This window comes from Ascaphus truei, chromosome 16, assembly GCF_040206685.1.
Source record: "Ascaphus truei isolate aAscTru1 chromosome 16, aAscTru1.hap1, whole genome shotgun sequence".
In the NCBI taxonomy this organism is placed as follows: Eukaryota; Metazoa; Chordata; class Amphibia; order Anura; family Ascaphidae; genus Ascaphus; species Ascaphus truei.
Window position 1 is genome coordinate 583210 of NC_134498.1, and position 26332 is coordinate 609541.

At 43.6% G+C, this 26332-nt stretch overlaps 1 protein-coding gene across 13 annotated transcripts in view; it reads left to right on the forward strand.

Annotated features, from left to right (window-relative positions):
• ZNF185 (zinc finger protein 185 with LIM domain) overlaps positions 1-26332 on the forward strand; it is a 396414-nt gene that overhangs the window by 42042 nt on the left and 328040 nt on the right. For 2 of the 13 annotated variants that reach the window (XM_075572694.1, XM_075572696.1), the window contains exon 2: positions 19121-19211. The exons of the other annotated variants lie outside the window; for them this stretch is intronic. In XM_075572694.1, coding sequence (XP_075428809.1) covers positions 19203-19211 — 9 coding nt within the window. In that variant the 5' untranslated portion in view covers positions 19121-19202. The remainder of the gene's footprint in view (positions 1-19120; positions 19212-26332) is intronic. 13 annotated transcript variants of the gene reach the window in all.

Sequence of the window (26332 nt, forward strand, 5' to 3'; positions counted from 1 at the left end):
TAAAATGTTTTTAGGGATATCTTATACAACACCAAATAAAAGTGAGATTGGGGAAGTCAAAATACTTTTGCAAATGGTTAAGGCATCAAAACTAGGTAATGTTTGCATTATGTGTGATTTTAATTAGGACAGGGGCAATACTGCATTTAGTAATATCAAATAATGTAGAAGTAATAACAAATATTCAAGTCCGGGAACATTTGGGTAACAGTGAACATAACATGGTCTCATTTGAAATAAATGATCAAAAAACAGATTACTTGGGTTCAACAAAGACTTTAAACTTTAGAACAGCAAATTTTAATAAACTAAGGACTAATCTACAAGGAATAATAGGGACAATGTTTTTCCAGGGAAAAAATTAGAAGATAAATGGGCAGTCTTTAAAACTATATTAGAAAAGCACACTCATCAGTGTATGCTGGTGGGTAATCAATATAAAAGAAACAAGTCTAAACTAATGTGGCTAAATAAACAGTTAGAGGAGGAAATGGAAATGAAGAGACCGGTGCTAATATTCTTGAAGTCAGAATGGATGGAGGCATCGTATCAGAATTATAAGCAATGTAACAAAAGTTGCAGAAGGGTAATCAAATGGGCAAAAATTGATAATGAAAAAAGGATTGCAATAGTAAGTAAGATTAACCCTAAAAAGTACCTTAATAACAAAGAAATTAGAAAATTAAATATAGGACCCTTTCAGTGTCAGATGGCCAGCCAGATTATTGGAGATGAGGAAAAAACAGAGGTACACATAACTGTGGAATTACAGACCTGTAAGCCTGACTTCAATAGTGGGGAAACTACTTCAAGGTTTAATACGGGAGAATATTCAGAAATACCTAATGGAAAACAAAATTATTAGTAATAGTCTTCATAGATTGATAAAGGATAGGTCATGCCAAACTAACTTTATTAGTTTCTTTGAAGAGGTAAGTAGGAATTTAGACCAGGGAAATGCAGATGATGTGGTCTACATAGATTTTGCTTTTGATACGGTTCCACACAAGAGGTTGGTGTACAAAATAAAGCAAATTGGACTCAGTAAAAAATATTTGCACCTGGATTAAAAACTGGTTGAAGGATAGACAACAAAGAGTTATCTTAAATGGAACTTTTTCAGGTTGGGCTAAAAGTGTGAATGAAGTACCTCAGGGATCAATACTGGGACCCTGCTTTTTAAATTGTTTATTAATAACCTTGAGGTTAGCAAAGAGAGCAAAGTCTCCATCTTTGCTGATGATACTAAATTGTGTAAGGTAGTAGAATCAGAACAGGATATCATTCTCTCCCGAAGGACTTGGAGAGACTGGAAACGTGGGCAGGTAAATGGCAGATGAGGGTTAATAATTTTAAATGTAAGGTTATGCATTTGGGAAACAAGAATAAACAGGTGATTTACAGATTAAATGGTTATAAATTAGGGGAATCCTTGATGGAGAAGGATTTAGGAGTGCTTGTAGACAATAGTCTTAGCAATAGTGCCCACAGTTATGCAGTAGCTGCAAAGGCAAATAAGATCTAATCTTGTATTAAACATGCAAAGGATGGAAGGGAATTAAACATAATTATGCCCCTTTATAAAGCATTAGTAAGACCACACCTTCAATTTGCAGTATAATTTTGGGCAACAGTCTTTAGAAAAGTTATTATGGAACTAGAGAAAGTGCAGAGAAGAGCCACCAAATTAATAAAGGGGATGGATAATCTGAATTATGAGGAGAGGCTAGCTAAATTAGATTTGTTTACATTAGAAAAGAGGTTTCCATGGTTATCACAGGAGGGGACGCAGGGCTTGACCCAGGGCTAGCAATGCTGTTTAAACTGATATGGGGCTTTGAGAAGATCTAAACGATGAAGAGGGTCAAGAGTTAGGAATGGGACGTAATACTGAGTTGTACTTCCGAGAATACTGTGATAATTCCCCTCCCCCTTCCCACGTTAGTTGTTGTGTTTTATCCCTATTGATGTCCCCGCCTCCCCATCCCCTGAGGGACTGACTTATACGATTTTTATTCAGCGCTGCGATTATGAACGTTTAGTAAGGTGATCTCCCTATAGTATGTGAAAAAACGATTGTCAATGTACTGTAATGCTTAACAACTTCCCCTACCCTTTTTCCCTTCTGTAATCCAATTTTGCAATAAAAAAATTTTGTTTAAAAAAAAAAAAAAAAAAAAGAGGTGTCTAAGGCCGAGGCCCCGCTGCATCCGACAGCGTGCCCGCACTGCAAACAAGCGGTCGTGGAGAGGCAATTCACCGCTATCTGCGGTCTGTAGGGAGCATTTTTTAATGCGCGGGGTCATGGCCAAAACTGGTTGGGGGGAAGCGGCCATTGAGCCCGGGGAGAGGGGTGGAGGAGGTTGTGGGTCCAGGAGGAGGGGGAGAGGGGTGCTGAGAGCTAGTGTTAGAGTCTGCTGAAGTCTGAGACAGAAGCCAGGTGTGTGAGGCCTGGCTTTTAACTGCTTTTCTGCCAATGAAGGAGCAGAGGTTGTGGGTCCGCAGGAGGGGGGGTAGGTTGTGGGTCCGCAGGAGAGGGCGGGGTTATGGGTCCGAGAGGAGAGGGGGGGATGATACAAGGGGTCAGATAGACTGGGTGCTGTAAAGTTCCCCCTTCCCGTGTGTGTGAGAGATGAGGGGGAGATACACCGGGGCTGTGCGAAACACACACATATATACATATACACATACACACACACACACACTTCTCCCCCCCCACCTACCTTTTTGAGGTGGGGGAAGCTCTGACAGCTCCAGGAAGGTACAGCCCCCTGTGCTGATAGGCTCACTAGCGCACCACGTGACGCGTCAATGCTCGGGATCACAATCCTCTTGCTTCCCCTGCCGGCTGACGAGTCACAGTGCGTAGTGAGCCTGGCAGTGAGGAGGGACTAGGGAATCCTGTCACGGTTGACCAGATCTTACATAGTTATATAGTTACATAGTTACATAGATCTTACCAACACATTAATACCGGGATTCTGGATTGAGCACACAAGATGGGCAAAATAAATTGTAATTTATTTCCTTTTAAGACAAACACACAATATTCACAATTACAGTCAATAAAACACTTAGTGGGATGGGGAAACGGAATCAAATGTCCACAGAACAAATCAAAGTATCTGGGCACCCCTGCACGCATGCAAGTGGGTGTGCGGTTTGAGTCCTGCGACAATCCTTGGCCAGGGGCGCAACTTGCCAGCCCTATATCTCCACCAAAAATAATTATTTCGTATAGTCCTTACAGGATTCGTTCGGGAATCCTTAGCTCAAACGAATTCTGGAAGAGGGGTGCAAATCTTCGTTACGATGTAGTTAACCCCTCACACTCCGGAATCGCTGATGCTGTAGCTTGGACGTATCTTGGTAAAGCTGAGTTGAATCTGACTGGGACTGGGCTGGAAGCATTTTTATAGGGTTAAGGGTCCTATACCTAACATGTACACCCAATCCTCTCGTGGGAATAATTTTCCCCACCTATCCCAGACTTGCCAGTACCTTACAAAGAGGGCAGAAGTTGCTTCCTGGTTTGCACAGACATGTGCTAACCTCACACCTGAGCTACTTAACTTACCGGGCCCAACCTCTTACCTGGCGACAGTAAGTCTGGAGTTTGGCTACCAAGTGTGAAGTGCCCCTACTTCACACAAGTATCAGGTACTTAACAATATCCCGGCCACCCTAACACCTAGGGTCTCTGAGGCTTTTCAACTCCGGACTTCTCTTAGACATTGGGGCACCACCTTAGCAGGGTGCCCTTTCAAGTCCAGAAGTGAAAAATCCCTCAGCTCATTCATCCATAACATATGGGCATGTTAATGAATTCATTGCCAGACCGGCAGAAAGGGTTTCCTGCTTTTGGATTTAAAACACCATTGAAATACAGTATGTTTATAAATATATGTTCTGCATGTGTAACAAATATAAAATTCATATGTATGTTCATGGTACATGTGTAACTAACTGCACTCCAAAATTAGAGTGCTATCTCTTTCCTAGCGCAAGTTATCCACTTAATTGAATGTGCTCTGTGATGTGGTTTGCGGTTTGACCTATAATTGGTCTGGGTTACAAGCCGGCATACAATGTATCCGTGCTGGCTTTTTATTGGTAACCGAAGTCACACGCTAACAATTTAGCTTAAGTGGATAACAAGACCGCTGTATACATTTTGACAAGACGGCACTTCAGGTAGATCGCAAACCACTTATCCAATTAACTTTGCGGTTTAGCGGTCTACGGCTTAGGAAGTGATACCCATCTTCAATGCAGCCCCTTATTCACAGGTATGCTTCTTCACTTAGCGCTTGGTTCAGCGCTAGAAGCTTCCCCTTCTGTCACAAATACAGTTAGCACATTTTCATTCATTCAGTTAACTACAGCTAGCTTCAGAGCTGCAAAACAGGGAGAATAAAGATAGTGAAGGGGAAAACATAATATTATGGGTGTCACGATGGACGCACTTATTAACAAATTTATATTTTGTGGATCCCAATTGAGCAGAACAAGTTGAGCAAATAAACTGAGATTTATTCCCTTGATAGGCAAACACACGACAACTGCAGAATACACTCAATAATTACACTTACTGGTATATGAACAGGGGATAATATCCAGAAAGGTGCAAAGCACCAGAAGATTGTCTTTTAAAATGTAGTCCTTTTGCAAAGGTATAAATTGCCAGCCCAATCCTTCTGTGAATGTGCAAAGTCTTTTCTGGTCCATTTGGGTTAATCAGATAACCCCCAGCAATAAACAGTGTCCTAACGCAGAGTTTTGTCTTTGGTTCAGATGAAATAAGACTCTTTGCGTTCCAGGAATGTGCTGCTGCTCTTATCCGCTATTAGAAGCGTGTTGGAAATCCGCTCACATGGTATAATGAAAAACGAAAGACCACTGGGATAGCCTGGGTGGCATGTATATAAGGTTTGAGAGCCTATCTCCAACATACCCACCCAATCCCCCTCGTGGGAAAGTTCTCATTCCCAATCCCCTACTTGCCCACAGTTTTGAGACTGGGCACTCTAGGGATTTCCTGTTCACACAGAGCATGTGCGACAATGCCACCATGGCTACTTTGCATAGGTGCACTCCCCTCTTTACCTGGCCTCTCTCAGGCAGGAAGGGAAACTCAAGGGGTGAGTTAGCCCAGATGGGTCAACAGGATTTCCTATTTAGCATCCATCTGGCCAATTCACACCCACCTGACTCTGGGTCTTTGATATGCAACATTCAGAGACTCACAGGCGTGGGCCCAGCATGTTACATTTGAAGCTTGCATAGGAAAGTGACCCAGCTTATAGGTATCAAAACATTTGGTTCTTGTGTGCATTTTAATGACAGGAGAAACAACAACTTCATCCTGCTTGTCCCTGTTAAAACCTGTAGCAAAAATACACTTTATTGAAAATACATGTTCCCCTTATCTCACAATTATATTTTTCATATGTGTGTGCTTGGGGTGTACTCTACTGCAAGCACATACAATCCTGCAAAATGGGGACAACAAGGGACAGAGGGAAAAATAAGACAGTGCATGAAAAATTAACCCCTTCATCCCAATACGAAATAGGGGTAACCAGCTGAGCACACCGCCTTTATTAATGTGCTCATTACGCCCATTTTTGCCACAATGGGGACAATACAATTTAACCTCTTCAGTCCCAAGAGGGATAAGGGTTAACCAGCCAGGCATACTAACTTTATTATTGGCCTGGTTAACCCTCTCCCGCCACACTGACCCGGGAGGAAGTCATGAGCAGGTGAGTGACGCGCACGCAGCCACGCATGCCGTCGGATGCAGCAGGACCGCAGCCTTAGAGGAGATATGATAACTATATACAAATATATTCAGGGATAGTACAAGTAGCTTTCAAAAGAACTATTCATCCAGTCAGCATGGATTTATAAAGGTTAGGTCGTGCCAAACCAACATTATTAATTTCTTTGAGGTGGTATGTAGGAATTTAGACCAGGGTAATAAAGTTTATGTGGTCTACTTAGATTTTGCAAAGACTTTTGATACGGTGCCACACAAGAGTCTAGTGTACAAAATAAAGCAAATTAGACTCAGTACAAATATTTGCACCTGGATTGAAAACTGGTTGAAGGATAAACAACTGAGAGTTTTCATAAATGGAATCTTTTCAGGTTAGGCTAAAGTTGTAAGTGGAGTACCTCAGGGATCATTACTGGAACCAATGCTTTTTAATTTGTTTATTAATGACCTTGAGGTTGGCATCGAGAGAAAAGTATCCATCATTGCTGATGACACTAAATTGTGTAAGGTAGTAAAATCAGAGCAGGATGTAATTTATTTCCAGAAGGATTTGGATAGACTGAAAATTTGAGCAAGTACTGATGCAGCAGCCGTTATTCGAACACATCTCGGCGCCGATTTTGAGTTCTCTGCTGTTCCCCACGCAGCATGAACGCGGCCAATCGGCCCAGGCACTCGCGCTTATCGCGGATGTTTTGTTTGAATTTCATACACTGGCGACACACTTTATTCGAGCTTGGCTAGTCCCACGAATTCGGGTATACCCGGGTGTATTGAGGTTTGTGACTGTTTTCTGCCCGAGTGCATTGAGGTATTTTCCAAGCAGGGATTGAAGCATTTTATTCCCGCTGGCTGCAATAATGCACAGTATATATATATATACTGCATTATAATTCATGAATTTATGCCATCTGGTAGACACGCGAAGCATTGCAGCCTATTAAATCCTAATCATTATCATTTAACAGATCAGCCGCCCATCAGCCAGGCATGAACCCAGGCTGGGAAGGCAAATGCAACGGGGCTTGTCAGAGGTGAGGAGCGGCGCATTCCAGGTATCTGCCAGGTACATACCGGGTATTTGCTTGAATAAAGTGTGTCGGTGCAGTATATCTGTTTCTTCGTTTTTCAATAAAATGGATGAATTGTAATGTGTACAGTAATGTGCTACTGTGCTACTGTGTCAATTTCATGTTTTTAATAGCCAGAACACTAAAATTTGTTTTTCTCCACTTGCCATGCTCGCATCTTAGTGCGGGGAAGCTGGAATTCATCCCGCGGTTTCAAATCGGGAATCCGATGTACTGTACATGACGCATGAAGTGTTAGAATAACGGCCGCTGCATCAGTAAATGGCAGATCAGTTTTAATACAAATGAATGTAATGTTGTGCATTTGAGAAACAAGAATAAACCGGCAATTTACAAATTAAATGGGGCAAAATTAGGTCAATCCTAGATTTAGAAGGATTTAGAAGTGCTTGTAGATAGCAGTCTTAGCAATAGTGCCCAATGTCATGCAGTATCTGCAAAGGCAAATACTATCTTATCTTGCATTAAATGGGCAATGGATGGAAGGGAAGTAAACATAATTATTCCACTGTATAAAGCATTAGTTAGACCACACCTTGAATATGGAGAGCAGTTTTGGGCACCACGCCATAAAAAAAAAGACATTATGGAATTGGATTAGAGCCACCAAATTAATGGAAAATCTGATTTATGAGAAATCTACTTAATTTAGATTTGTTTACATTAGAAAAAAGGCGACTAGGAGGGGATATGATAACTATATACAAATATATTCAGGGTTAATTCAAGATGCTTTAAAAAAAACATTCATTCAAAGGGCAGTACAAAAGGTCACAGTGTCATCCCTTAAGGTTGGAGGAAAGAAGATTTCACCAGCAACAGAGGAAAGGGTTCTTTACAGTAAGGGCAGTTAAAATGTGGAATTCATTACCCATGGAGACTGTGATGGCAGATACAATAGATATCTTCAAAAAATAAGTTGGACATCTTTTTAGAGGGGAAAGGTATACAGGGATATACCGAATAAGTAAATATGGGAAGAATGTTGATCCAGGGAGTAATCTTATTGCCAATTGCCAATTCTTGGAGTCAGGAAGAATGTATCTTTCCCTTTATGAGAAAAAAAAAAAAAAAAAAAAAAAGACGGTGTAAACAGCGCTAACAATAAATAAATATTAATAAAATACTAATAAAATAATCACTGGCAGCCAGGTAAATACTGACAGTACAGTCAGTAGGTGAATACAAGAAAAAAAGAGAAATACCGGCGCCACAAACCAATATGTGAAAAGTCCAAACCATGTGGTGTAAAGTCCAAATGAATCCTAATAGGGCTGGTAAATGCAGGATCTCATGTCCTTGGAGTGCAATACATGAAAAGAAAAAAGAAAAACAAATTATGGTGCAGTATGCCAACAATGACAGCTAAAAACAGACAAACAAACTACACAAAACAAACAAGACAAACAAACAAAGACACTTTAGCAAGGCTCAGTAAAAAGTCGAAGCTAATTTATTACTGGCTATTTAAGTGGATAAATCACGCCTCCGGAGGGGTAAAATTAAAACCCTACTCACAGAAAGCTAGAATTTAGCAGGCAAAACCGACAGCAATCGTGCTGGAGGAAATCCAAGATGGCGGCCGGAGTGTCCTCTCCGGCGTCCCCACGTGACAGGGGTGGAAGGTGAGTCTCACGAATCGCGGGATTACCGGGCGGATATGACGTCACGCTACTCGATAGTCCCCAGCGCTGACTTTCTCCTTCACCTGGCTCCCACAGCTACAACACGGCTCCACTCTCTGCACTGCCAAATGCTTCCACAGCCAGTCCAAAGCTCCAATACACTCGAATCTTCCCGATGTGGAAGCATTTGGCAGTGCAGAGAGTGGAGCCGTGTTGTAGCTGTGGGAGCCAGGTGAAGGAGAAAGTCAGCGCTGGGGACTATCGAGTAGCGTGACGTCATATCCGCCCGGTAATCCCGCGATTCGTGAGACTCACCTTCCACCCCTGTCACGTGGGGACGCCGGAGAGGACACTCCGGCCGCCATCTTGGATTTCCTCCAGCACGATTGCTGTCGGTTTTGCCTGCTAAATTCTAGCTTTCTGTGAGTAGGGTTTTAATTTTACCCCTCCGGAGGCGTGATTTATCCACTTAAATAGCCAGTAATAAATTAGCTTCGACTTTTTACTGAGCCTTGCTAAAGTGTCTTTGTTTGTTTGTCTTGTTTGTTTTGTGTAGTTTGTTTGTCTGTTTTTAGCTGTCATTGTTGGCATACTGCACCATAATTTGTTTTTCTTTTTTCTTTTCATGTATTGCACTCCAAGGACATGAGATCCTGCATTTACCAGCCCTATTAGGATTCATTTGGACTTTACACCACATGGTTTGGACTTTTCACATATTGGTTTGTGGTGCCGGTATTTCTCTTTTTTTCTTGTTTTCCCTTTATGAGATATCATTTGATGATATTGCTCTGTGTATTTTGTTTGCCTTCCTCTGGATCCATTTTTACTGTAAGTAGAAATATAGGATAAATATCTGCCATCTCAATTTAGCATAGGTTGAACTTGATGGACATACACTACCGACACGTTTAATCCGAGCAGGGCTAGTTCCGCAAGCCGGGGGATGCCCCGGCTTGCTAGCCCCACTCCCTCGGCGTGCCGTGCGTCACCGATGCGCGGTCACGCGTCATCGGGTGTCAGCGCCCCCTGCATGCGCATCCAGGGCTCCCCGAGGGAGCCCTGGTGTCCCGCGATGTGGGGGACGGCGGCAGGGGGTTCCGGGGGACCCGGCGGACCCGGCAGCGGGAGGGAGAGCGCCCCGATCGGAGGGCGCTCTTCCGCTGCTTTGGCGTGCGCCCGGCACCCTCCGGCGCGCGCCAGGTTACTGCTGCGGCCGAGAACAGGCAAATGCTCGAATAAACTCGGCCGCAGCAGTATGTATTTTTTCAACTTCATCTACCATGTCACTGGTATTATGTAACTATATCAGTCTGTAAAATGTATGTAAAGCATAAATAGGCTTGTTAACAGACATTATTGAGAAAGTAAAATATTTTCTCTTTTAAAATAGGTTCCCAGATCATTGGTTAAATTCATTTGATCCATTGTGAAAAGAAATTTACATTTTTAGATTATACAAAGTTCACTTCAACCTAACTATTTCACACCTGAATCGTCACCTATTGTGAGGAATCCGTTCCTGGGTTTGGCTGGAGCTCACTCTGGTAGAGTGGTGAGCTCTCAGACAGACCTCCTCTTGGATTTGCAAGCTCTAGCACCTGTCCCTTCATCACTGCAACTCTGTCTCTCTGCTCTGGCATTGGCGGAATTCCCACACACCTCTGTCTTGGGATTGGCTGCCTGCCCTTCTAATACCGGGTCCGCCCTTCCCTTCATTGCTGAGCGTAATCCAAGTCTGTTTAGATGGAACTGTGTTTGCCACAAACACTTCTGCCTTAGCCTTGTTCCTGGTTCCTGTACTGAAGCACTGGATCCCCAGTGCTTGTCTTGTCCTGTTCCAGAGACCTGCTGCACTCATCCCAGGCAGAGGTCTGCTTCCCGGTTTCTGTGCTGAAGTACTGGATCCCCAGTGCCACCCTTGCCTTGTTCCCGAGACCTGCATTCTCCCCTAGCAGTGTCCTTGTCATGGGCCGCTCCCGCTCCTCAAGCAGTGGCCATTCCCATGCTTCAGCTGCTACACTGAAGTGGAGTGCACCTGACTTCCTGTTGCCGAACTCCAGAGGTAGGAAAAGAAGAAGAAAACAGCGCACGGCCAGGGAGTCAGGTGGTGTAAAATAAAAATCTATTTATTCAGCACAGGTACAAAAAAAGCATCACTCCTGGAGGTTGAATAAGTCCTCCTATGCGTTTCGGACATGAATGCCCTTTATCAAGGAGTCAAACTCCGACCAGGATATCGATAACTCTGACCCCGGCTTGTCCATGGATTACCCTGCCTTCTCCTACCCCGAACCGACTACGAACTGCGCAATCCAGAACCGGGTTCATGGTCTAAGGTCTGTGTATTCACATCCCCACCTCAGCCCCACGGTCCGGTCCTGGTTTGTGGCGAGCACGTCCGTTACACCTATTTGGAAATAAAATGCTACATGGAAGAGGGATCTATAATTAGAAGGTGATGAGTTAATCTAGTGAATGCCTGTTTCATTTACTATTTAATTAATAGTCATAAAAATAACATTAAGCATGTACCCCCCAAAAATGAGGACTGCAGGAAGACACATGACTAGGTGGCTAACAATATATAATTCATCGTTCGTACAGTTGTGTAGTATCAAAGGATACATTCTCACAATGTATAGGACAACTTTTCATGACATTCACAAAACGAATGTAATCAGGTGACTGGACTTCCACGTTGAGCAAGGGCACATAGTGTATCTAATATTTTCCTTTCATTATATTTTCCTATGAGAGAGAGAGAGAGAGAACGAGGCGCACACCTAGTGTATTACCGTAAAAAATATGTATTTATGGGACATAAACTTAGACAAATGCCCACTCACAAAAATAGCAATAATTTGAGCGTGTATGAGAAATATCTCAATCGCCAACCACGCGGTCCTCTCTGTACACCTCGAGATCTCAGCACACCTCGAGATCTCAGCGTTCTCCAACGTCGCTTCTCCGCGCTATGCAGAAGCGGAACTTGCTCCCCTCAGCACCCGGAAGAATTGTCCCTCTGGATACAAACAGTCCAAAGTTTGTGATAGCAAATGCAGGCCTGTCAAAACTGGATCGTTGGGAGCCTCGGGAGCTCATACACAGCCTCTATGTTGTCTGCTATGCTAGTGTAAGCCACACAATTATACCACGCCCTATGCGTTTCGTCATAACAATGACTTCATCATGGGACCTGGACTGATCTGGACTGGACTAAAGATCCCTTGATCTAAAAGAGTGATTCTGCATCGTGAGCCTCCTCTGTGCTGGTATCTCACGGTAGACGGTTCCACCCCAAGATAGTCTATTATCCTGAGTGGAGTCTGATCCAAGACACCTACTGACTTCCTGGGCTAGTGCTCAACAACGTATCTTTCCCTTCAGGGGAAGCTGTAAGACCTATTGGCTGCTGTTGCATCACATGTGCTCCAGCCCCTGGGGCTGCTGGGAGCTGTAGTCCCTTGGAGACCTCTTTCTAATTTGGGCCGCATGCGCTATGTATACTGCGCATGCGTGACATCGTAATTGCCGCTTACACCGCTAACTGCGCGACTGTGGGCCATCCCTGCTGTATGGAGCGCCAGGTCTGCCACTTCTCACTCTTAGTAATGGCCGCCGCATCGCTTCTGCGCATGCGCAAGCACATCCAAGATGGAGGCGCCGTGCAGAGGGAGCCGCCGGCCAGCCAGTCACCACCCGCAACTACCCCCACCATGGCGAAGTTAAGGGAGAGGTAAACGGAGAACCAGGGAGCCAGAGGGGACCTTGCTACATTCTCCCCCTGGTGGAAATACCAACGGTCCCGCTTGGAGGACACCATTACACTGCATACGTTTATACATTAAAAATGCAGGGCATGATATGTACAAATTATCATATTAACTTTAGATGAATTGGTACACAATGTAACACCCACAGTAATACCCAAGGCCAGCTGAGTGTTAGCTGTTTGCTGAGACCCATAGTGGGGTGCCCCTAAAGGATTGTGTGAGGGCGACCCACTTTGACTCCTGTGAATCTCTTTTACTGTAACTAGAGTCTCTGTAGACTCTTTGAACTCATGATCGGGCACTACAGTCTCTGGGTCCAAACTTCTTCTTCCCCCTGGTGGAAGGAACAGCAAGGGGTCTCTGTGCCTGAATCTAAGGCTGTCTCACACTTTAATCTGGTCTGTAACTGTTTCATACGCTCATAATATATATTTTCTTTAACTGTGCATGCAATGTCTTGTATATAATGTATACCTTGTTCATTTATGTAACTGTATTTGTAACCATGTATTATTTTGTTTTACTCTGTGCACAGGACATACTTGAAAACGAGAGGTAACTCTCAATGTATTACTTCCTGGTAAAATATTTTATAAATAAATAAATAAAATAAACACTTACCCGGCCATCCGCATCATGGATGCGGTAGGCAAGGAGGTCTTGACCTATTCCTCGGTCCACCACATGATGAATAGAGTGCTCCATGTTGCGCATGAAGGAGGCAATAGTTACTAGAGCAGTCACAGCACAGTCTTTGTCCGCTAAAGCAGTCTCTTCAGAGATGACGTCTTCTGGGAACATCACGAGATCAACGTGCAGGTCCATATATTGAGACGGAAGTGCTTGGGGGTTCCTCTTGTAGGAGTAAGCGCCGAGTAGGGCATCTTCACCGGATACCTCCATTGCAGCCTGCAGGGAGTAAAGGGCTGGTGCCTCACCGTTCTGCTGGCTGCTGACTCGTCTCCTCACTTGGCAAGTAGGTTGTAGGGGTTGATCCACAGTTACCATCTGTTAGAGATCTTGTAAGGGGGACACCTCTGCCAGGATGCGATTTGGGGCGAGCCAATCGCCCTGGTAACCATACTTAAGGAGCCACCGTGCTCCGCGGTCACCTGGGAACTCACACCCGGCACCCCGGGGCAGTCCGCTCACTGGCATCATTAGGTACTGGTCCCAAGCCCAGGACCGATGGTACCATCGTTATAGGCCTGACCGGCCATTGTAGGGCCCACGGGCCCACAGCAGAGTCCGCAGTTGATGCTCAGCTTCACTTGGGTGATCCGTCGTCTGGCGCATCACCACGGGTTGTTGACTACTGTCTGTAATAGAACAGGATGGTGGTAGGGACACCTCCACAGGGGAAGAGCATCGGGGCGCCTCGCATTCACTGGCGGCAATCGGCAGGAAGTGGTCCTGCTACGGCGGTACCAGTGGTAGTGATCCACATCCTCCCTGGGCAGTCACCTTACCCTTCGTTGGTTCCAACATCTGGGGATATATATATATAAACCATAATACTGAGTTAAGTTATGGTGAGTAAAAAAAGTGACAAAAACCCTCCACAGGAAAGCAAATATGCAAATATAGCTGTATGCTCATCTGCATGTCTTAGGCAGGTCTGCAACCCAGCCTTTCCCCATTATCACCCAGCATACAGCACTTCCACTGCAGCAAGGGATTCTGGGAAATGACATGCAAATGAGCACACAGTGTCACTTTTTGCCTCAATAACCATTTTTAACATGGTTCCCTATAGGCTTAAGCCTATAGGGAACCATGTTAAAAATGGTTATTGAGGCAAAAAGTGACACTGTGTGCTCATTTGCATGTCATTTCCCAGAATCCCTTGCTGCAGTGGAAGTGCTGTATGCTGGGTGATAATGGGGAAAGGCGGGGTTGCAGACCTGCCTAAGACATGCAGATGAGCATACAGCTATATTTGCATATATATATATATATATATATATATATATATATATATATATATATATATATATATATGTATACACAAATATATATATACACATATATAGTTTTCAAACATACAGCATGAAGTTTCTTCTTTAAAAAATATGTATTACAAATGATTAAATCTAAGCGCCCTAAAATATCCAGTGCTTTGTTTTTAATTAGGAACCCTTCAATGTCTCAGGGGTAAAATAAAATTGCCAAAATATATACTGTGCCTCGTTGAGTTTCAGTAGACATATTGTGATCCATAATACATCTAAATAGATTTTTTTGCATGTTGCATTATTAAAAGTATTAAACATGTTGGTGCTAGAAGGTAAAACTTATCAAGTAAGAAGAAGTAATATGATACCTTTGAAGTGGGTGAACTTGGTTTGGATCCCAGTGTCAAGTCTTACTGACCTTGGGCAAGTCACTTCATCTTCTTAGGCTCCAGGCACCAAAAAAAGATTGTGCACTTTGCACAACTCTGCATACTATAGGCCACAAAGAATGCAGGTCACTGTGAGTTCAAGTCATTTACAGTGTTAACAAGATAGAACAAGAATGTCTCATATCAAATACATTTCCTCCCCCCCCCCCCAGAGCTTCCATGTGATATTTGAGCAACAGGGTCATATTTTTTCTTACCATAACTAGACTACTGGAGAGTAAGTTTGCTTTCCGATTAGCTCTGTGTGACACTGGTAGGGTAAAAAACGGTTTTGACATGGAGAGAGTAGATCAGGAACAGAGTTCCATCACTTTTATGAGCAGTGCAAATGGGGTACAAGTTGTTATGTATTGGCCTTAGGAGTCCTATCCATGGAGAAAACTGAGGGCACAGACAGTATTTCTTGCCCCTTCAGTTTTAGTTACTGGTGACTGTGTTGGAGTGCATGATCTATATACTGTATACATAGATACTGTACTACCGTGTCATTCATTGATCTGTGAGTTATATTTTCCAAATTATGGGGTGTATTCACTAAAGGGCAATACCCATTGTCACTCTCAGGCCAGAGTCTGAGCTTTTTTTCCATGGTAACACTGAGGGTGCATGTTTATATATATATATATACACACACACGACAAAAACACCAAATCCGCAGCACTCAAAAATAGTATCCAAATACAAAAAGGTTTAATCAACATCACAAGCATCAGGGTACAACGCAGGAGAAATGGAGCGATGTTTTGGACCTCCCGGGCCTTTCTCAAGCCCCTACAAGGTGTGCTCATTTGCATGTAATTTCCCAGAATCCCTTGCTGCACTGGAAACACTTTATGCTGGCTGATAATGGTGAAAGGCAGGGTTGCAGACCTGCCTAAGACATGTGAATGTGCTCACAAGTGATCTTTTTATTTGCTATATGCAATACGGTGGAGGTTTCTTGTTGCCATTTTCACCCACCATAGCTTAAAATGTGATGGTAAACTCTAAGCCTTGAAAATTGCAAAGCCAGCAGTACAACCAACTTCACACTGATGATACCCATTAAGGTTGAAACATGTCTCACCACCCTCCGCTGCCTCTTCTTCCTCCATCTCAGCTAAAGACTTTGCTGACTATTTTATGGAAAAGGTGGAATACATACACCAGGACATCCCTTCTGTTTCTTCCTCCCATCCTAGACCTCTTCCTAACTCTGCTCCTGCCTTCCTTGACTCTTTTTCCACTGTCTCAGAGGAGGATGTGTCATTGCTGATCTCCTCTTCTCTCTCTACCACTTGCTCTCTTGACCCCATTCCCTCCCATCTCCTAAAACCTTTTGGTCCTACTATAATCCCTACGCTCACACACATTTTTAACTCCTCCCTCTACTCTTGTACCTTTCCATCCTCCTTCAAACATGCAACAGTTACAGTATACCATTACTCAAAAACAGCAAGCTTGACCCTACCTGTCTTTCTAACTATCGACCTGTCTCCCTCCAGCCTTTTGCCTCTAAACTCCTTGAACGTCTTGTATTCTCTCCCTTTCTCCATTTTCTCAACACATATTCTCTCCTAGACCCTCTACAATCTGGCTTCTGCACTGCTCACTCCACGGAAACAGCCCTCACTAAAATAACTGATGACCTCCATGCTGCCAAAGACAGAGGTCATTACACTCTGCTCATATTGCTCGACCTCTCATCAGCATTTGACACCGTGGATCACAAAAAGTAGGGTAGATGTGATGCGCTAAAATTGTAACCAGTCCTGTGATTTAAGTATCCAGGTATATAAATCCACAATGGGTTATCCAAAACACGATGGAGTGCCCCTAATAAAGTTGATTGGAAACTGGTGGGAATATCAGTGGAGTCAGCCAGACACTCACAAGATTATAACATAATCACAACCAACCAGTACAATATTAATAAATGGACAATGTCTGTGATAGACAGGAATAAATAAAGGCACTGCGGCACTTTACCTGTACTACCCAAGAGGCACTCTTGTCGTTGGCGGCGTGCAATCCATCCGTTGTAGATCCAAGAGAATAGAGAGCGTCGATAGAGCACAGCCAGGGAATCCTGTGTAGTCCATGCAGGGAAAAAGAAACAGCCAGGCCACTCCAGAAGTAACAAAAGGTAATAATGAATTTATTGCATGCCGATCATACAGAAAAACGGACAGGTAAACGCACCTACGCGTTTCATACTCAAGGTACTTTATCAAGGTGACAACAGTGTAATAAAGCTGCTTCTTTATACTTACCCGAACTATTTCTGAGCCAATAGGATTCCGCGTCACTTACCCGCGTCGCGCAGAGTCCCGGCGGCTGAAACCGCCGTCACCTGCATGTGTGCAGAATCGCGAAGGAGGGGCGCGCACAGCCATAGGCTGAGCAGTTCGGGCATAGCATAAAACCTTTTCTTTCACTATACGCTTCAGCCCAATGAGTGACGTCATCAGCGCGCGTCACAGAACGTGGTCGCGCTGACGGCACGTCATATTCAGTAGCCTGACAGACCTTAAAAACTTTTTTTTACAAAACAAAAACTTTACTGAGACTAAACAATACTATACAAAATGTATTAAAGAGAAAAATTGTTAAAAAATGAATAACTTGTTGCAATGCTAGCAGCAACCCTACGTAACAGTATGTTGTATAAGTAGAAGAGAAAAGATAATAGGAAAAATAATTAACTATAGATAATGAGCATATAACATTTATAAAATCAATAAATAAATGATTATGGTAATAAATACATCACTATATAATATTAAATAATCATACCATTTCTCCTACCATTATACCTCAGAGGTAAAAACTTCTAAAGATTTTGAATTTAAGCATATAAACACAGTAGCTGTACATAGGGCAAAATTAAAACACCTTGTTTATCAGAGGAAGAAAAAATAATGTTAATCAAGCAATTAAAGATATTGGACCTTGTATAACTAAATGATAAATTCATAGAAAGGTTTAAATAATCTCTGTATGACATTATGCTTGAATGCCAACACTATTTGCAAAAGAGGAAAACATTGATATAAAACATAGTATTATACAATATTATTTTATAATACACTTGTTAGCAGAATAATGCATATTTATAAAAAGTACATTATGTGTGTAGGAAAATAATCATGAACATTGATTGGGACCACTGTATACTGTCTAAAGTAACCAATATTAAATTACATTAAAATGTACGTGTTAATTGATTAGGGACAGAAATGTCAAAAAAAAATATTTTGTAAAAAATTGTGTGCAAAATTCTAAAACAATTTATGAACAAAAATAAAAAAAATTGTACTAGAAAATTCTTTATTTACTTTTTATAAAAGAATATTATAAAAAATAATCATAAAAAGTGACTTAAATCCCAATCAATGTTCATGCCCAGGGGTGTTCTTGTTCTTAAGGTAAAAATCCAAAAAGACTCTCGTCTATCTAACTGTTTAATCCTGTCTCCTCCTCTTATGGGAACTTGTTCTATGCCCTAAAAGGTGAATGAGTTGCTGTTACCATATGGACAACTAGAAAAGTGTTTTGAAACGGGGTGATTTTGTTCCCCGTTATTAATAAGCCGTAAATGCTCAAGAATTCTGACTTTTAAACACCTAGTTGTCCGTCCGACGTACTGTCGGCCACATCCACATTTAAGTAAGTAAATGACATAGGAGGAGTTACAATTTATAAATGATTTAATAGTATAGCTTTTCCTTTTATTAAAAGAACAAAAAGTTTTATTTTTATTCATTTTAGAACAAGCTTTGCAATGGGAACATGGATATGTTCCATGGGGTAACGATGATTTATCCACTTTTGTAGATTCAAAGAAACTCGGTGATAGAAAATTTGACAAAGTTTTGGCGTGTTTGAAAACAACATTGGGACCTGATGCTATATAGGGTTTTAAAATCGGATCCAGAGACATCACTTCCCAATGCTTTCTAAAAATATTCTGTGGCTAACTAAATGCTTTTTTTTGTGCAAGCTTTCGAGATACACTGATCTCTTCTTCCGGCGGTGTTACAATGAATAAAGCAAGCAAAGGGTTTACTTAAAAACAGTGTCTCAGTGTTTTAAGTAAACCCTTTGCTTGATTTATTCATTGTAACACCGCCGGAAGAAGAGATCTGTGTATCTCGAAAGCTCGCACAAATAGAAGCATTTCGTTAGCCATAGAACGGTATCGTCCATTTATTTTTCATTATTGAAGCTCTGCTAACACGGTACTGATAACTATATATATATATATATATATATAAATATATTATATATATATATATATTTGGGACTGGTAATTAGCTTAGCTATCCACCCAGTTAGCGGGCTAGACAACCTGTTTAGATACTCTGCAAAGTGGAGTAGGCTTTTCTTTTGCTTATTTTGAATGTTTTTGCTGTGTTCAAGGAACAGGCACAATAAAACCTAATTTTAGTTTCACTTTAAAGGGTCTCCATTGCGTACCTCTGCACACGTCTCTGACAGGCATTATCAAACATATTATGCCAGAAACTATGAAGGCAGCAATTAATGATAAAGGTAAGATTGCGCAGTTAGTGGGTGGTACCGAAGCAATCAATACTAAATTTAATATAATCAGTTTTCAAATTACAAAAATAACAAGATAATATTTCTTTACACTTTTAAATGTCCCCACTCAAGTTGACCAAACCCTTTCAATTTAGTTATTTCTGCAATCCATGTTTCGAAAAACACTGGTTGGTTACCCAATCATGTAGCTACAGTACTACCATAGTATAGTTCTTGTTGTTGGCAGGGAGGCAAAAAAATAATTTGGCAATTTAATAAATTATAATCCCAGGTTCTCCAAACATCTGCTTATTTTTTGTATTTTTATCTAGCTCAAGGGTTTCAAAAGACTTGGCTTGACAACCCAACTTTAGGAACATGTGAATGTGATATGCAAGTTACATGCTTATTCTTGTTTAGATATCTACAAACATGTAAGAATTCAGATGATATTGCTGCAGCTCATGCAGACTTCACAGCCATAGTGCTTTAGTTGGGGAAAGGACCAAGGCCTCCATTCAATGTACTGTACAGTGAAGCCACTTCACTGGGTTGGGGAAGATTTTAGTTCTCTTCATTTAATTGAGCTGATCTCTTATCCAACATGGGGAAGCAGCTTCATAGCATAATGAATAAGGGTCCAAGAATTGTAGTGATGGAGGGCTATAGCTTGGTGGATTATTGTAGTAGGGCCACTAGCAAGTCTTAAGTGAGGGAACATTTAATACATAAGCTAAAATGCTTGAATGCTGCTGATATAAATGTATATATTTCACAAAAAATGATTTGATAAAAAAAAAAATTTTTTAATTGTCTGTGGCAAAAGTCTAATGTTAATCTATTGTGTTGACTTGTGAAAATATTTCACGCATCTATAGCAGGAACAGCTGCATTCTGTTACTGGTTAGGTAAAATAATTAGAAAAGATTGTGGCCCATATTTACACCTTCTGTCACTCAAAGTCACCTTATACTGTAGGTGTCTTACAAGCACCAGGAAGTGTCTTATGGCAGAAGAATGCCTAGTTAACATGACCCTATATGGCTTAAACAAGATAATTTTTTCAACAAAGGCAAACTCGAGACGTTAACCTACTTCTGCCATTGTTCAATCCTTCTGCAGATAACTGTGATGCTGCTGGTGAGTTGTTTTCAAACTAATTAATTTATACATTACATGTGATATAACAGATGAACTTGACTTATCTTGTGTCAATAATACTTATGTAATATTAAAGCATAAAAAAACGGATCAAATTTTAGAGTGCAATAAGAACGCTGTGATTTTTTCCCATTTTAGACAATTTTACTGCCTTTGTTTTTAAATACTGCTACCTTTAACCCAGTATACATTTTGTTGCTGTTTGCATAAAGTGCAACAAATAGGTGAAGTAGAAACACTGCTGTCTTCAGAGGCACAAGGACAAATAATATGACCTTAGTAATTGGTGGGGAAGGCTTATGTGAAAGATAATCAAGGAAACATTTTTCAGAAACGTAAAACTATAGGTCACGCTAGAAATGTTGAGTTTAGATATGTGTTATGCCAGATTTTTGCAAATTTCTCCTAAATGTTTTGTTTTTGTGAAATTTTTACAAAAGTTCACATTTCATTAAAATACTGTACTCGAAAATGGCAGTATAAAGGCTCATGTTTCCTTAGGCCTTTTCATATGTGCTTGAAACATTTTTTAATTGAAAACAAATGCAAATTTCATCTGGTTCGCAAACTTTAGCAAAAATGTTGCACATCTCTCAGTGAGGGATGTAGGTAAAGAGAAAATATGTGAGAGTACTTCTCTGAAGATGAGATAGCTGCATGCAACAGCCACCCAGCATACATAAACGTATCTTATTAATCGTATAAATACATGTTTATGACATATCACAAGGAAAAAATTGTTACTAACGGCCCAAAGCTACTAAAGAGGTGTAAGTGATATGTCTTCTTATAGCTGCAAATAAGGTTGTTTGTTTGTTAGCTTGGGGTTGAGGAGGAGCGCAGGATGATTCGGTGATATATATAAAAGAAGAAAATGAACAAATATAGTGGAGACTGTATTTACTGATAATGTGTCCTATAGTCTATAAGAATAGAACTCACAAAGAACGTTGTACAGTATCACATGTCAGAGATCCATCTCTCTCTGACTGGAGCCCTTTCAGTCGCAGATGCAAGGATATCCCTCAATAGGTGTGTATGGTGTATATGCAAAGAGAAAACCACAATAGTGCATACTTTTCGAACCAAGTGTATTAAAAGATCATCAAGAGTAATATAAACTCACATTTTCCATACAATAATCGGGCGGGGGATAGAACCGCTGGTGTATCTCGGTGGGGACCGTTGAAAGCAGCTTTCCAGTGTCTCGCTTGCTCCTCGCTTAGAACTTCCGCGTGCGTCACTGCCGTCGCGTCACTTCCGCTAACGCGTCACAGCTAAGGGCGGAAATTCAATCTGGTGCCAGCTCTAATCTTGCCAGTCCCTCTGATCGTAGGTTCTCTGCTCCAACTCTATGCGTTTCGCTAATTGCTTCGTTAGGAGTTTCACTTAAAATGCACAGATAGGGATTCTGGAAATACACAAACACACTGCAGAATATATGAGTTCTTCAGTATTAGGTGATACCTTTTTGAAGTGAAACTTCCTTAGTGGCACCTCATTCAAACTGGGGCAAAAAAGAATTGTGGAGACAGAAATGAAACGGATGTGACGTCAGTGCTGGCAGTTGAGGCCGGGCTGTGTTCTGGCTCAGCCCGACCCCAACACTGACATCACACCCGCTCCACAAATCAGATGCGGCGGCGGCGGCGATAGCCGCCGGCGCCGCTCCTAATGGCCACCGCACCCCCCACACAGCCGCTGACATGCGGCGGCGGCGGCGATAGCCGCCGGCGCCGCTCATAACGGCCGCCGTTCCCCGCCCGCTGCCTACTGCCGTGCCGCGCATGCGCGATGGCGCCAGTGACTCCAATCACCACGGGAGTGGGGAGGGGGTGGCGCGCAGCCGCTATCTGCCCCCGGCGGGTGCTAACTGGCGCCGCTACGCCGCCATGGGCTGTGAGAGGAGGAGCCGCTGCTCAGCCTCTCTCCTCCCTCTTGCTTCCCCGAGTCCCGCTGCTCTCCCGCACGTCTGCTGACATGCGGCAGCGCTAGCCCCTGGCGCCGCTCCCCCGCACCCGCTCAAAATGTACTCGCCACAGCTCCTGACGAGTGCCGCTCCAACCAACCCACCCACCCACCGACATACCGACATGTGGCGGCGCCGCTCAAAATTTAATCGCCGCCGCCACTCCGTGCTCCCCCACACCGGACGCTTACTCTGCATCTGATCTCAGACGCATAGGTTGTGGGCTATTTGCCCAAATTAAAGATGGCTGCCCTGCAGCAATTGCTGTGGACTGTGCATGCGCCGCAGATCTCTTGAGAGGACAAGTCGGAGACGCGTCTCTTCGGTCTCCAAGGTAACGTTTTAGTGGGCCGGGCGAGAAGGCGAGCTGCGCAGCCGCAGACCCCCACACAAGCTGACTGACCCCCCCCAGACCCCCACACAAGCTGACTGACCCCCCCCAGACCCCCACACACTGACTGACCCCCCCAGACCCCCACACACACTGACTGACCCCCCCAGACCCCCACACACACTGACTGACCACCCCAGACCCCCACACACACTGACTGACCCCCCCAGACCCCCACACATACTGACTGACCACCCCAGACCCCCACACACACTGACTGACCCCCCAGAGACCCACACACACTGACTGACCCCCCCAGACCCCCAAACACACTGACTGACCAACCCAGACCCCCACACACACTGACTGACCCCCCAGAGACCCACACACACTGACTGAACCCCCCAGACCCCCACACACACTGACTGACCCCCCCAGACCCCCACACACACTGACTGACACCCCCAGACCCCCACACACACTGACTGACCCCCCCAGACCCCCACACACACTGACTGAACCCCCCAGACCCCCACACACACTGACTGAACCCCCAGACCCCCACACACACTGACTGAACCCCCCAGACCCCCACACACACTGACTGAACCCCCCAGACCCCCACACACTGACAGACCCCCACACACACTGCCTGACCCCCCAAGACCCCCACACACTGCCTGACCCCCCCAGACCCCCACACACACTGACCCCCCCAGACCCCCACACACACTCACAGTCACACACACTCAGTCACACTCACACGCACACGTACACTCAGTCACACGCACACTCAGTCACACGCACACTCAGTCACACTCAGTCAGACGCACACTCAGTCACACTCGCAGTCAGACGCACACGCAGTCACACGCACAGTCAAACGCACATGCTCAGTCACACGCACACGCTCAGTCACACGCACACTCTCAGTCACACGCACACTCTCAGTCACACGCACACTCTCAGTCACACGCACACTCTCAGTCACACGCACACTCTCAGTCACACGCACACTCAGTCACACGCACACTCAGTCACACGCACACTCAGTCACACGCACACTCAGTCACACGCACACTCAGTCACACGCACACTCAGTCACACGCACACTCTCAGTCACACGCACACTCTCAGTCACAAGCACACTCTCAGTCACACGCACACTCTCAGTCACAGGCACACTCTCAGTCACACACACACTCTCAGTCACACACACACTCTCAGTCACACACACACTCTCAGTCACACGCACACTGTCACACGCGGAATTCACACTGCCTGACCCCCCCAGACCCCCACACACACTAACCCCCCCAGAGTCCCACACACACTGACTGACCCCCACACACTGACCCCCCCAGACCCCCACACACAGTCACACGCACACTCAGTCACACACACTCAGTCACACTCACACGCACACTCAGTCACACAGTCAGACGCACACTCAGTCACACGCATAGTCACACGCACAGCCAAACGCACACGCTCAGTCACACGCGCACACAGTCACACGCACACTCTCAGTCACACGCACACTCTCAGTCAGACGCACACTCTCAGTCACACGCACACTCTCAGTCACACGCACACTCTCAGTCACACGCACACTGTCACACGCGGAATTCACACTTAGTGCAAATAGCTAATACAGGGGATGTGTGCCGAGCACGCGCATTCTAAGTCAAATTTATTTGCGTTTTGTCATTGACATTGTATTTTGATTTTTAATTAAAACATCACCAACACCAACACAAATACAATTTCTGTGACAAAAGTCAAAGAAGTTTCACTTACTATGCGCGTGCACAGCACACACAGCTTTTTTTATTTGGGCTAACAATTTATGTAATGAGACAAGCAATACCGTGTACACACATACACACACACACACACACACACACATATATGTATATATATACATATATTGTGTGTGTATGAATATATATAAATATATATATAATATATATATATATATATATATATATATATATATATATATATATATATATATATATAAATATATATATTATAAATGTATATACAAAAATGTTACCAGACGTGAATCCGGAGAACAGAAACAGCACACAGCCAGGTAAATGGAAAAACTGTATTCATCTCAGCAATACATGGCACTGCATCCAACGTTTTGGTCAGCTCAACGTGACCTTCCTCAGGGATGTGCAGTGAATGAGTGCCAGTGACCCACCATATATACCCTTGCCAATCATACAATTCATGCAACTAACCCGTGTAGTAACCAGCAAAGCCTGCGAAAAACCGCATGTGTAAGCAGTCTGTGACACGCAAACGACCCGTGGAACGCACCGCCATTTTGGAAACGCTAGTCTGATTCCTGGTACAGATCGTGAGCCAATGGTCTTCCCTGCTCATAATGACGCTGCATCAGCGACCAAGGTGCCAGCCAGAATGCATAATGCCGATGCTGAGCAAGCGTAACTGAGCCAGGGAGGTCATACTGCACCCGATTTCGAAATTCATACTGCACATGCGTGGATCTTCTGTGCTACTGGTGCTTGAGCTTGACATCGCCCCGTGTTGTCAAACGTTGCCAAGGCAGCGTGACCACGGGTCAGCTATGTGCAATCACACCAATAGTACCAGGATTCACGAGCTGAACCTGGAATACTGATACATGCAGGGTGCTGGATGGGCCATGGTCCTGAGCTAGTGAACTGAAGAGTATGTAGATAAATACTTTTGACAACAAGAAACCCCATATTAGAGGTACCACAGTATACAACCAGGAACCCTAATATAAAAAATATGAAATATATCAAAATGGGGACATTCACGCACCGGACCCATGAACCCAATCACTTCCACCCAGACTGCTAAACATACACCTAAAATAATAAAAAAAACACCCAAGACACAAAATGTGAAGGAAGTGGTAAGTGCTTGACAATGAAGGAAGCCATGAAATGAAGATAGCATGCATGTTAGACTATAAACAAAACATCAAATCATAGGAAACAGCCCAACTTCAGATCTTCGTTGAGACCATGTGGAGCTACAGTCCTTAGTTCAAAAATGAGCCTGGCCTCATTCTGTAACAGGAGTTTGTTTCCGCCCGTGTGGGCATTGGGACTTGAAGAATGGGCATGCAGCGAAACGTCGCCAATGAGTGTCTCATCTCTGAAGTGATTCGCAACAGGCAAGCATTTGAATTCCTGGTCATCAGTATTAGCCAGTAGAGCTTTTCTAATTGTAGAACGGTGGATGGCTATACGTTCTTTCAACATCCTTACCGTTTTGCCTATGTAATAAAGGCCGCAAGGGCATTTAATCAAATAAACTACAAATTAAGACTCGCAGTTAAAAAACTGTCTGATTTTAATGTGTGCTCCACTGTGCGGATGGCAATATGATGACCCGACCGGCATAAACTGGCAGTTGATAAAACCCCGGCATTTGTATGAATCGTGTTTTTGTTTCAGCCATGTTTTGGATGATGAATACTTGTCAACCGGGTCAGCTTGCGTGAGCAGGTCACCAATGCTTGGGCCACGTCTAAAGCAAAAGAGTGGAGGCTCAAATATCGGCCCTATTTTATCCTCATTCGCCAGAACTCGCCAGTTGTTGTGTACACTTTCTTGGATCACCCTTGATGCCGTACTGTATGTACTAACCACATTGAACCTG